The sequence below is a fragment of the Nematolebias whitei genome, chromosome 6 (assembly GCF_014905685.2).
Source record: "Nematolebias whitei isolate Nwh7 chromosome 6, NemWhi1, whole genome shotgun sequence".
Classification (NCBI taxonomy): domain Eukaryota; kingdom Metazoa; phylum Chordata; class Actinopteri; order Cyprinodontiformes; family Rivulidae; genus Nematolebias; species Nematolebias whitei.
This window is the reverse complement of record NC_056503.1, coordinates 50,836,213-50,849,255: the sequence shown is the minus strand read 5'-3', so window position 1 is coordinate 50,849,255 and position 13,043 is coordinate 50,836,213. Positions and strand designations below refer to the sequence as shown.

General features: G+C 45.9%; 1 protein-coding gene across 1 annotated transcript in view; it reads right to left on the bottom strand.

Moving 5' to 3' along the window:
- Nucleotides 1-13,043, bottom strand: part of phf12b (PHD finger protein 12b) — a 22,085-nt gene that overhangs the window by 7,311 nt on the left and 1,731 nt on the right. Inside the window, exons 3-12 of the mRNA XM_037677749.1 lie at nt 11,158-11,230; nt 10,418-10,874; nt 9,915-10,035; nt 6,995-7,127; nt 6,753-6,917; nt 6,387-6,530; nt 5,444-6,125; nt 2,249-2,338; nt 688-834; nt 511-606 (exon numbers count right to left, since the gene is read on the bottom strand). Coding sequence (XP_037533677.1) covers nt 511-606; nt 688-834; nt 2,249-2,338; nt 5,444-6,125; nt 6,387-6,530; nt 6,753-6,917; nt 6,995-7,127; nt 9,915-10,035; nt 10,418-10,874; nt 11,158-11,230 — 2,108 coding nt within the window. The remainder of the gene's footprint in view (nt 1-510; nt 607-687; nt 835-2,248; nt 2,339-5,443; nt 6,126-6,386; nt 6,531-6,752; nt 6,918-6,994; nt 7,128-9,914; nt 10,036-10,417; nt 10,875-11,157; nt 11,231-13,043) is intronic.

The window sequence follows — 13,043 nt, the reverse complement described above, 5'->3', positions numbered from 1 at the left end:
CTGGAACGAGTTACCTCTGCTTGTCAGACAGGCCCCCTCCCTCTCGGTTTTCAAGTCCCGTTTAAAAACTCACTACTATTCAGTATCTTTCAACACCAGATGATCTGTGTTTGATCCTGTATGCTCCACACTGGTTTGTCGTCATTATCTGCATTGTTTTTTTGTCTATATTCTGATTTACCTCATTTTGTATTTTGCTTTGTGTGTTACCTGTTGTTCTGTCTGTACAGCACTTTGGTTGGCCTTGTCGCTGTTTTAAGTGCTCTATAAATAAAATGGTATGGTATGGTATATTGTGAATTTATTCACATGCACAGGTGGGTGTTTTCCTGATTTGGCGGGGGGGCTCTAAGGACCTTTACCGTTAGATATTATTTAAGTGTGACCCCCCAACAAACTACTAGTTTTAAAAAGGAGTGTTGCAAATAATTCAGCATATTTACTTGGGATTAATGAGATTAAAGTGTGTGTGGTTCAAAGTGAACGGCTGATCAGAGGTCTGTCTCTCACCAGATCCGATGTACAACGTCCTGTAGCACATGCTGACAGCCCCGCCCCTTCCTGTTAGAGGGTAGAAGACCGCTCGGACCTGCACCTTCTTCTGTCCTGCTGACAACATCATCAGATCACACACCGAGCCGTTCATGGGCAGCACAAACACAAACACAGGTCACATCACGCTCTTACTGTCAGAATGTGGGGGCAGACTTTTTGAGGCAGCACTGGGAGCTGGTAGAGGTGGAGTGCTGGGGGCTTTGGGGGGGAACAGCTGCTGGATCCGCTGATAGGCCAGCAGCTTAATGAGATCTGCATCCAGCCGGTCCAGCTCGATCCCTGCACACACACACACACACTACCTCAGGGCTGTGGCCAACAGTCTGCACAAGTCATCACATGGATCATGACAGCTCCTCCACATCAGGACAGGACTGTAGTGGACACATGTTTCACTGAAGTCACATCTTATTTTCCTCAACGTTTCAGTAACGAACAACTTTTCTCTGCATCATCAGTCAAGTTCCTGAGAGCTCTGTCCAAACTGTGGCGGTGGAAAAACAAAACTTGTTGTCAAAGACGACAAAGAAAGTCAACATGGCTGACGTTAAAACGGTGGTTTGTAAACGAAGTGTTTTTTTGAAGAGTGACGTAAAGACAGCAGGAAAACTAAACGCAGCTCTTCAACAAGTTATTGACCGTCTGCTACAATAATCATCAAACTGTTGTAGGAATCACATGAAGGAAAACCCCTCCTGATGGGTACAACACACGCTCCACACTGGTTTGTCGTCATATTTATTATCTGCATCGTTTTTATGTCTATATTCTGATTTACCTCATTTTGTATTCTGCTTCGTGTGTTACCTGTTGTTCTGTCTCTACAGCACTTTGGTTGGCCTTGTCGCTGTTTTAAGTGCTTTATAAATAAAATGGTATGGTATGGAAGGATGGATAGTGAGGGAGCGAGCAGCGTGTTTCTCTAAGAAAAATGTGAGGGAGGCCCCTCGACGTGACATGGGCTGTCTTGGGTTCTCAAGAAGGTGGACGCTCGGTGTGGTTTGAGCTCTTTAGCATTTTTCACACAAAGATTTTAATTTAAAAAAAATTCGTAAACAAGTTCTCAGCTTCTTTTTACAGAGAAAAACAACTTTTTACACAAAGGCACGAGTTTCAACCGTGAATTTTGGAGCTTCGACAAGACGGAGGTTTTTTCCCAGAGGTCGGCCTGTTAGCTTAGCTTCTCAGCTTAGCTGCTTTTAACAATATAAAAGCATGATTTTGGCGGTAAAAACAGATTTTAAAGATAAAGGGAGGAGTCAGTGAAGAACACCGGTGTCGAGTCTTTTGTCATCCAGTGTCTTCAGTAGAAAGAGACGTGAAGAAACGATAAAGCTGATAAATGAAAATGAGGTTGATAATTTCAATTAATCGTGCGATTAATTGATTTATTGTTTATCGTGACTGGCCTAATGTCAAATGTCTGAACATCTGAACTTTGTTTCCTTTGCCTGAAGGTCAAACCAGTGAATCTATGAAAACATGTTTCTGATGCAGTTTCCACCCGTTTCCATCTTAGAAGAATATTTAGACTTTGCATGAATAAAGAGTTGGTACTTTAAACTATTTGTTTACGTTTGGTGTAAAAACCAAAGTAGACTGTTGAAAACTAAAATGAGTTCTGGAGCAACACTGTTGTCGTCATTGTGGAAGTCTTATTGATCATAGAGCAGAGCCAGGTGAGCACACTCACCCCCGTCCGCCCGTGCACTGTTCATGCACGTGAGCAGGTTTGGGACAGAACAAAGTCCAGTGGGCAGCAGAGCAGGACCGGCCTTCAGGTCTGTGGAGGAGAACACAGGATGGTCTTCAAACATGACTAGAGGAGGTGTCGACACTTAAACCCACAGCAGGTTCAGATTATTCTTTGTATCAATGAAACTAATTAAAACATCACTTTCACTTTCAGCACAGCCGAAGCAGCTAAATATTTACTGACCACAGCCTGGTAAGTTTATTGTAACTGATCAGTGAAATTCATCAACAATAATAAATTATCTTCAGTTGTCTTTAGCTACGTGCCTCTCAAGTTAGCAAGCTAACGTTCAGATAACCTAGCATAGACTATTGTCTTATAAAACTTTATCCAGAACAATAAATGTAACGCAGAGGTAAAATATATCAGAGTTAGTAACGTTATCTTTGTCGTCCTCACTGAAATACATTGTCTGAAATCTTTACTTCTCTGTAAACAAAAACAAACTGTGCTGTGGTCAACACTAATCACACCTTCATCGTACGTGACGGAACAATGAACAGGAAGGTGTTTGTTTAATTTATATTTATGGAACACACTTGATAACTTTATGGAGAATAGTGGAGGATAGAAAATGTGAACTGTATGTATAGGTGGATGTGATTAGCTTAGCTTCATGGTTGCTAACAGCTGCTCTAAATCAACCTGGCTCCACTCGCTGTGTTCTTAGATTCTTGGGGGTGGACAAAGTTCAAAGATCATCAGCCATTACATCAGTTATCAGCTGATGACTGCTGACAGCGACCTCCAGGATCGGTCTTGGTGAGAGCCAAAACTTCCATACCGGTCGGGCTCTAAATTCAACGTTATTTACTTTTACTGTAAATCTTTAGACACTTAAATTACCCATCAATACAAACACGCAAGCAATTTATATAAGCAAAGATTTTCAACTTCAACCTAATGAATGATGAGGGGGGGGGGGGGGGGTGTCCAGGACTGTCCAAATCAGGACAGTTACAATCATTTTTGACAATGAATCAATGAAAATCTGTTGCGGGGATGGAGAAGTTCACCTCCAGCCTGTTTCACCTGGTTGTCCACCAGACAACCTTGAGGTGAGACGTGGTTGTTGGAGACAAACACAGTTGTCTTGGACCAACAGGAGGCGCTCGTGTCGACCCCCGCTTAGTTCAATCACAGCCTCGTCTTCCATGAACTGCAGACCAAGCAGTTCTTTGCTATATTAATTTTGCACTGTGCTGTGCGGACCCAATTCATTCAAACGAGGGCTGACGTGGGCAGTTATGATAAAGGACGTGTTGCCGTTTCATTCTGATTTAAATGAGCATGACGTCATGATGGAGGACAACCTGCAGTGAACGTAGCATCTATCACAGGCTGTCACCGAATACACCCTCGTTAATGGAGCAGCAGCTACAGCAAGACACGCTGAGAAAAGCACGTTTCTTTCAGCTGCTGCAGGGTCACCACAGCGAGAAGTCCATGAAAGATTCAGCAACTTGTTTTACGCCGGATGTCCTTCCTGACACAACCTGGGATTGAACCCACAACCTCAGGATTACAAGCCCCCTGCACTGACCAGTGACCACTAAACGACCACTGATCTGTTGAAGCTTCTTGTCCTGCTCCACGTTGGATCTGTGTGATGGATCTGTGGGGGCGGGTGCGCACGTCTTCTGCATGTAAAGAAGTAGCACATCCGAGGCCGAACGTTAGAATCTGTTCCAAATAAAACCAACTCTGAGGAAATGGACGTGAAACCACTTAAGGTTTGTCCTCTGGATCATTCGCAACAATCTGAAGTATATTTCTATCAGTTTATACATTATCAATCTGAAATGTGATTATTTGTATTGTTTATAGCTTCATATAATTTCATGTGTGAGGAGGAGGAGGACCTTTGCTCCTGGTTTGTGTTTCCGGTAGGAAGAATTTGTCAGTTACACGCCTGCACTCACCACAGACACACTGTCACTCCCCGATCTGTTACAGAAGCACGATCCGTAGTGGACTTCTGGGTCGCACGGATCGCTGTCGTTTAAGAAAAAATAAATTAATAAAATATATATATATAATTCTGCTTACGGATAAAAACCGTCTTAGTTTACTCAGTAAAGTACGAGCTCTGTCTCCACTGATCTTCATGCAGCTAATATACGCCACTCGTACTTCCGTTACAAATCACTGGTTCACATGATCTGCAACACATAAGACCTGCCTGCCTCCCCCCCCCCCCCCCCCCCCCCCCCCCCCCCCCCCTGGACTGAATGAGAAAAAGCCTGCGAGACACAGAATGGATCATTTCCATGGTGAAGCAGCACCGCTCTGTGTGAAGCTGCAGATCTTTTGAAGCATGACGTCAATATGTCAAAGATTTGAACAGAAATATGAGTGGAGTGAATAAGCAACATGAACATCAGTGGATACAGAACAAACTTTTCTAATTAAACCGTTCTTATCCGTAAACAGAATTATACCAGTACACTTTCCTTAATCTAGTCAACGGCGAGCCGTGCGACCTGGAAGTATTTCTTTTAGCGCATGTGCAACACTTGGGATCAGATTCTGTAACAGAGCAGGGAGTGACACCCCAGTGTTTGAAACACTGACGGCTGAGAGCGGGTCACATGGTTTAAGGGTAGGGACTTTCCACGAGCTGTGATGGTGGGGGTGTGGCCACGCTCTGAAGAGTCGGCTCCATCGCGGCATGTCCGGATGGTCCAGCCGGCTGCGTTGAGTCTTTGCGTGTAAACTAAAGCTGCACACGGAGCAACCGACTGAATGTCCAGAGCTGCCTCAGACCTTCGTGCAGACGACGCTAAATGTTTTGGTGACATGAAGCTCGTTAGTCAATCAACAAAACAACCTCGTAAATTAGCCGCAGCGTTGTGCAAGTCGTTAGGTTCAAAGTCTGTGAAAGAAGTAGCAGCTTATAGTCCAGAAATTACAGCAGTTTGTTTTGTCCACCTTTACAGAATATAAATATTAAAGTTCAGTTGAGAAAAAACTACATTTATCTGGGCTGTAATAATTTACCTCTGGCTCCCCAGAAAACGGTTAAATTCTACTTTTTGTGTGCCTAAAATAATTTACTGTGACAAAGGTGAGCGCAGGTGTTCATGCACCGTCAGAGTTTCAGACCGAACGCAGCGTGACCTCAAACTCTACCTGTGCTTGGGATGGACAGTTCCGGCTTCGTTGGATCCTGGACCTGGGTGCCTGAGGGTGAAGTGCTGGTCAAACTGGTTGGTTTTTCATCTCTACTCGTGCGCTCCTCCTGGAGCTGTGCCTGGCTCCTGTGGTTCTGCTGACTCCTGGGGGGCCATATTGTAGGGCCCATGGGGCAGTTTTTCTGAGCACAGTCCTCTGCTGTGCTCTCAGGATCCTTTTTAACCGTTTGTGTTCCTATGTGGTTTGGCAGATATGGGGTGGGAACGGGGTCTGGGGGGGTTGAACAAGGCTTCAGTCTGTGCTGCAGCTCGGCCTGCCTGTAGGAAGCTGACGTCTTGTAGTCCACGGGCCCATTGGCTTCAGTGGGCTGAAGCTCTGCCAGTGGTCCATTGGGTTTCCTACAGTTCTGACATGGTTCCAGGCTGCATTTACACACACCCAGCTCTGCTGGGGGGTCTCTGGAAGTCAAGGGTCCCAGGGGGTTTAAAGGTAAAGCACAAGGCTTAAAGCAGGGCTCAGAAGAAGTCCTTTCTAAAGAGGCTTGAATCTTCATGCCCTCTGATGAGACGCTCGTCTTCTTGCTGTCCAGCGCTGCCGAGGACTCTGCAGAGCCCGCCTTCTGTTTGACGGACAGGTGTCGCACGATGCTGCACTGGAGCGAGATGACGTCCTGAAGCCACTGCTCAACACACAACACATTCATTACTGGTGGACTCATGGGATTCAGCAACATCCTGTGAGTTTTACTGTGGAGCCACAGTCTCTCATATTAGTGACAGACCATTTTAAATCAGAAGGGACAACTTCAGTGCCATGTTTATGACCTCCACAGCGTGAAGACATCAGAATGTTGTGACAGTCCATCTGTGCAGGACTCAGTTTGCAGCAGCAGATGAATGTACAGTAAAAGTTCTTTTTGACGGGAGGTGTTTGGACCTACCTCCTCCTGCTCGGCCTCGGTGGTGAGGCGTCCAGACGGCTGATGGTCAGGAACGCTGCCACAGATCAGCTCCAGCTGACGCACCCCTGCAGGAAGCAGCATGGAGGGAGGACTCTGGTACTGAGCCTTGATGGCATCTGGCACCTGAAGGAGAGCACACAGCTTCAGATTCTTCAGCATATTGTGTTTTAACTGTCGACCAGCACGTCTCAAACATTCACGGACTTTAAGGTCATTTTAAAGTGCACTGCTGTTAAACACACGTCTTCTCAGAGGACCAGCAGTTTTTAAAGAGTAATCCGTTTGATCAGCCTGAAGACGACAAGCCACAGACCGTAAACGCTCAGCCTGCTGCCTGCACGCTACCTTCATGGTTTTCTTGTTGTGCTGATGAGACGTGCGACGATTTGGAGGATTTCGTCGGTGGACTCGGCGGAGGAAGTCCACCTTGACGGCGTGCTGGGAGATCCTGTCCTGGAACTGGTCGAAGAGCTGGCAGCGGCTGGACAAACTCAGGCTCCTCTGATTCAGCTGGACAGTACACGAGTATGTGAGCAAAACAAGGAAGCGGTCAAAGAACTGTTCATCACTCAGAGGAGGCCGCCTACCACAAGGTGCTCAACGTGATTTGGACACATCCATTTTCCAGCAGGAAAAGCTGTGAGGGGGGGGTCCAGACAGTCCATGTGGAAGAGAAGTGGACAATAATCACACTGGACCAGTGGAGCCAACCTGCAACTCCTGGGAGAAGAAACACAAGTTCACTCTTCTGGTTTAGACACGAGCTGCTTCTGAAGCGTTTCCAGATGCACAGCCTGAAGCCAGATGTTTTATTTACTACTATAAACACACATGAGCCGTTTTAGTTTGTGAACGCTCTTTACAACACTCAGTTTCTGACGGACACTTTGAAGGATGTTAATAAAAGGGTTAAAAGTTTGGACTGCCACGATTCTTCAGCCTACTCAGAAATGATGACGACTCGCCAACCTGGAACATTTGGTTCAGTTCTGGGAGTGGACCTGCGGTCTCTGACAGAGGACGCTGAGGAACCTGCTCCAGATCCTGAACAACACGTCAGTTCCAAACTCCTCCCCCTTTCTACAGAGGACAATAAAATAATCCAAAATAAACACTTTAATGTTTCCGTCTGCACCCGATCCGTTCAGAAATTAATGTTGGTTCTTTAATATTCTCTGTTGTTTTTATATCTTGTGTTATTCCTTGTGTTTGTTCTCTTGAATTGAAACTCTGGCACAACAATTTCCTGAGGTCAATAAAGTTCTATCTTCTCTTCTTTAGTCCAAACACAATTTTCACGAGTTTTAATTTAAAAACAAATCAACTTCATGACAGCTGTTTTCCACACCACACGTCTGCGCTTCAGTCCAGTTCCTGCTGGCTTGTTTCAAAGTGTCATGATGGACAAAGCAGAGTTCACAGCTGCAACCGTGTCCAGATGTTATGCAGATGACTTGCAGCTCTATATCAAAGCAGGTTCATCACTCTCCACCTGTCTTGAGGAGGTAAAAGCCTGGATGGACGCCAACTTTCTCCAATTAAACACGTCACAAACAGAATCAACATCCATCTCTACCATAACCTTCTCTGGCCAGACTGTCCCTGTTCTGATGCAGTGACTAATCTTGGTGTAAGATTTCATTCATCTTATATTTGAATCTCAGATTAAAAATATTTGCAAGACTTCCTTCTTTCATCTCAAAACATCTCCAAACTCCGGCCACTACTCTCGTTTTCTGATGCTGAAAAACTTGTTCGTGCTTTTGTCTCTTCAAGACAGGACGACTGCAACAAACGTTCACATGGAATTCCATCCAAGAAACTTGAGTATGTGCAGAACAGTGCAGCTGGACTCTGATGAAGCAAAGGAACCATGACCACATCATCCCTGCACTGGCTTCCCATTTCACTGACTACAAGGTGTCCTTACTCACCCAGCAGTCCGTTCACAGCGATGCTCCACACTACCTTAAAGAACTGCTCACACATCAACACGGTCCCTCAGCTCCACAAATTCCTACCAGCTCCGCCCTCCCCGGACAAAACTGTGCACCGCGGGTGACACCATGGACGACACCATGGGTGACATCATGGACGACACCATGGCTGACACCATGGGCAACATCATGGACGACACCATGGGTGACATCATGGGCGACATCATGGACGACACCATGGGTGACATCATGGACGACACCATGGGTGACATCATGGACGACATCATGGGTGACATCATGGACGACACCATGGGTGACATCATGGACGACACCATGGACGACACCATGGGTGACATCATGAGTGACATCATGGATGACACCATGGCTGACACCATGGGCGACATCATGGACGACACCATGGGTGAAATCATGGGCGACACCATGGGTGACATCATGGACGACACCATGGGTGACATCATGGGCGACATCATGGGCGACATCATGGACGACACCATGGGTGACATCATGGACGACACCATGGCTGACACCATGGACAACACCATGGGTGACAGAGCTTTCTGCTCCTCGTCTGTGGAACCATCTCCCTGACCATCTAAGGAAACCCCAGACTACAGAAAGTTTGACGAAAGGACTGAAGACCTTCTTATTTGAAATATTTTATTGTGTTTAAAGTTCTTCTTATTCCTGTTGTTGTTAGATTTATTCTCTCTAGCTGTTTAATATTGTAAGAGACAGAAAAATGTAAAGCGCAGTACAAATTGAATCCATTATCATTATTATTATAAGATAAAACAGGACGTTAAATGTTTCCAGAAGCTAAAGGGTTCATCCAGGCCCTAGAGGACCACTACCTGCACGTTCTCTGCTTTGAGGCACCTGATGTGAAGAAACGAGTGATGAACCTGCTGAAACATCTTTAAACCCCGAGGACCAGGACCGGGCACGACTGGTCTTAACTGGCATTTTGTTTGTTCTGGAGTTCTACATGTGAAAACGAGTCACAGTTACTGCAGAGTGGCAGATTAAAAAATGATCTTTAAGACTCTAAAACATGTGCATCAAACTCGAGGCCCAGGGGCCAAATGTGGCCCTTGCTGACATCTTATCTGGCCCCCAAGATGATATTTTAAATGTAAAATACTTTTTGTCTCTCAATTTTTTCAGTAATCTTTGATTATGATGTGAAAAGTTTGGGGGAATTTGTCATTATATTAATTAATTAGTCAATAATGAAAATAAAAACTGCTGATAGTGGCAGCCTTTTAAAACGACTGAATGGTGATCAGACTTATAAAGCCACTGGTGATGACAGAAAACCAGTAAAAAGCTCCGCTCTTATTATTCTACGTCGTGTCATCAGTGTGGAGGCTCGCCCCGTCCTGATTTAGGCAGAACAGCTAATAAAACATGGCGGTCACAGCGCTGTCTCGTGAACCTGCTGCAGACAAAGCTGCTGTTCGTTGCTCCGGCTGGAAACAGACGGTAAAACCAAGTGAGCAGCACTTGGTTCCAAGCCGTCACTGAGGCTCAGCGGATGTTTGCATCGAACCTGTTGCAGCAGAAGCAGACTTTAACAGGAAGAGGGACGAGGCCGTTAGGGTCCAGTTCGTGTTGAGGCCTCCTGAACGGCTTCCCCAGCAGCTCTTCTTTTCTCCTTCGTTTACTGCTGCCTGGAAAACAGAACACAAGACGGAACATGAGCTCAGACGTTCTGCCACGTTCTGCTCAACAACCTGCTGGCTCGTCACACGTCCACTGTTCTGTGAGTTGCAGCTCACTCAAAACACAACTAGTACAAATCCACACGATGAGCGTGAGGACTACTGACCCGAGCCAGTCTGCTGCAGGCCAAAGATCCAGTTTTACCGAGTCCTGTTTCCATCGTATCTACTCTCAAACATCTATCTGTGTTCACAAGGTGCAGCGCTTCATTTAAACACATTCTACTGAAAAACTTCCTGTGGAGCATTCTCATGCAGTCCTTCAGGAACCTGAACTTCTAAAAGGGTCCAGCAGAGTATCAGAGGTCTGAGGGCATTCTGAAGGACTCACCTGGCAGTGCGGTGGTGCAGGTGAGCTCGGTGGGCAGCTGAAACTGCGTGGGGTTTCTCTCCATGGCTGCAGCTATGAGGAGCTGAAAGGGCCTCTTGAGGAGGCGTGGCATCGGAGCGGATGATGTTGCACACTCAGGTTCAGCACCTGGAACATCGTCCTCTGGCTCTGCTACCTCCTCCTCTCCATCGTTCTGCTCCTCCGAGGGAGTCGGCGTGGATGAGGTGTTGGACGTCGGAGTCCCAGGACGGCTACTCGGCCTGCTGCTGGTCCTGCGCTCAAGAAGACGGACCTGCGCCACTCTCAGACCTGGACCTGCCGCCCCGGCACCCGGAGGCAGACCGTCGAGCCGTAATGGGCCGGCGCTGAGCTCCAGCTCCATGGCAGGAGATGCAGAGCGCTTGGACGAGGAGCGCTCTGGAAGGCCATTCGTCTGCTCGTTCTTCTGTTCCCGCTTCTGCAACACACACAACAAACAGCGACTCATCAGCCCATGGAGCCAACAGCGCCAGGGACACTCGTGGTTCTCATGACGTTCTCCACTCACAGAGAAGGAACACCGTCTTACACAAACGGGTCGACTTCTAATCTAGACCGTTTCTGCTGAGGCTGTCCGGCAGTGCCTCGCTGCTTCACTACCATCGTTTTAATCTTGAGTGCAGCAAAACGTCTCACGTCACATGATCAGTTCACACAGAAACAACACAGTTGTTCATTCAGCAGCGTTTCAAGCCACTCACCTTCTTTCGAACGTTACAGCGATGACACATCCACTCTCCGGGGGGAAGCATTTCCTCACTCAGAGGTGGGTTGCTGGGGGGAACAAAACAACCGTCACACACCGAAGCTCTGGAGCGAAATGTGTCAGTGGAACTGATTACTATGAAAGAATTAAGATTTTACTACAGGTTTGTAACAGTGACACCACTAACTCCACCTGGTGGGTAGAGAGCAGAATTACAGGTGAACATGTGCACAAGAAGGAGCTGAATTAGTTTCCAGCAGTTATTCAAACTAGAGCTGCGGACACAATCATTGAACTTCCTGCAGGGAGGAAGAGTCCGTGGAGCGCACCCCAAATAAGAATGGGCTTCAGGTCACACTCGTCACTTTAAAAAACACATTTCTTCAAAATGACAGATTATTCCGTCAATTCTTGAAGTCTAAGAACAATTTTAAACATGTGCAGTACAGACTGCACACAAGACATGGACAGCAGGGAACAAATAACACTTTAAAATAAAGGGAACTATGACTCCATGCACATGATGTTCATTACTCCTTTTTAGAGAAAACAGTAGAATGTGTGTGATCTGCATTTATAAAGAATTATATATAAACTTAGCAGGGCTCACAAAAATGTTTTACAATGAAAATAAAAGCTATAAATATGTCCCAGCGTTGATTCAGGTGAGAAGTGTCACGCTTGTCTGAACAATTAACCCTTGGACTGTTTTACCCGTATTTTTAAAACATCATAACCGAGTCGAATCAGTTCTTCTCATGCTGAACAGTTCATTGATGGCTGACCCTGTGTTAACCTGCATGTGACAAATAAACAACGCAACATCCTGCTAGTTGCTGGAAAACAACAAACAGCATGAAGCCAACAGAGCAATCTAAGCTGTCAATCATCCTGCAAAGCATCTCCTCAGCACATAACACTGTAGATCACTGGCTCTCAAAATGAGGTTCCCGGACCCCTGGGGGGTCCGCAGGTCAGTGCTTGGGGGTCCCCCCAAAAATTTCTTTGATGCTGTTAATTTTATCAAAACAAATTTTTGGAAGTTGAAATTAAAAATGTTGTTAATTAAGTTGCCTTGAATGAAAAATACCCCAAGAAGTATAAAAATTGTATTAACACTATTAAAGAACAGGTCTTAAGTATTTATGTTACACAAATATTTCCACTGCATTAAAGAGACAAACTGAAGATTATTTAATAAACCTGAGGGATATGAGGGGGTCCCTGAAACTTTCTCCCCTGTAACGGGTCTCTAAACCCAAAAAGTTTGAGAAGCCTTGCTTTAGATTCTTTCAAATGTATAAACTATGCAAACCATGACATGACCATATATGGGCATCTTGTTCATCACTTCCAGGGGACAGAGTAAACTCACTTCCTCCTGTGCCCAAGTTACTTTAAACATGTTGGCAGATGTTGCGTGCAGTGGCACCAACATGTTACAGACAAGCTGCCAGACTCAAAACATTTAGTTCACGAACCTTTGGCTCCTCAGCGCCTACATTCAAACAAGATGGCACTGGAAGTGAAACAGAGGTCACCACATTGTAAACAGAGGCGGACCGGACTCCATTTTTAGTTCTGTCCGGCTGCAGATCAACTTTACTTCATTTAAGACAGAACCACGTGCGCTCGCTTCTGATTTCATCTGAACAACAGAACTGGGCTTGACAGCTGTCCAAGAACAACACCACCCACAGACACCCTGACACAACGGGACATCTCCACGCTTTGAGACGGAGTCCTGCTCTGAAGACAACGCTTGGAACAACCAGGGCCTTCAAACTTTGACCTGAGCTGATGAGCAGCAAGTGAAGCTGTGATCACTACCGTAATGTTTTTACAGTGACACTTTGATCACTACCGTAATGTTTTTACAGT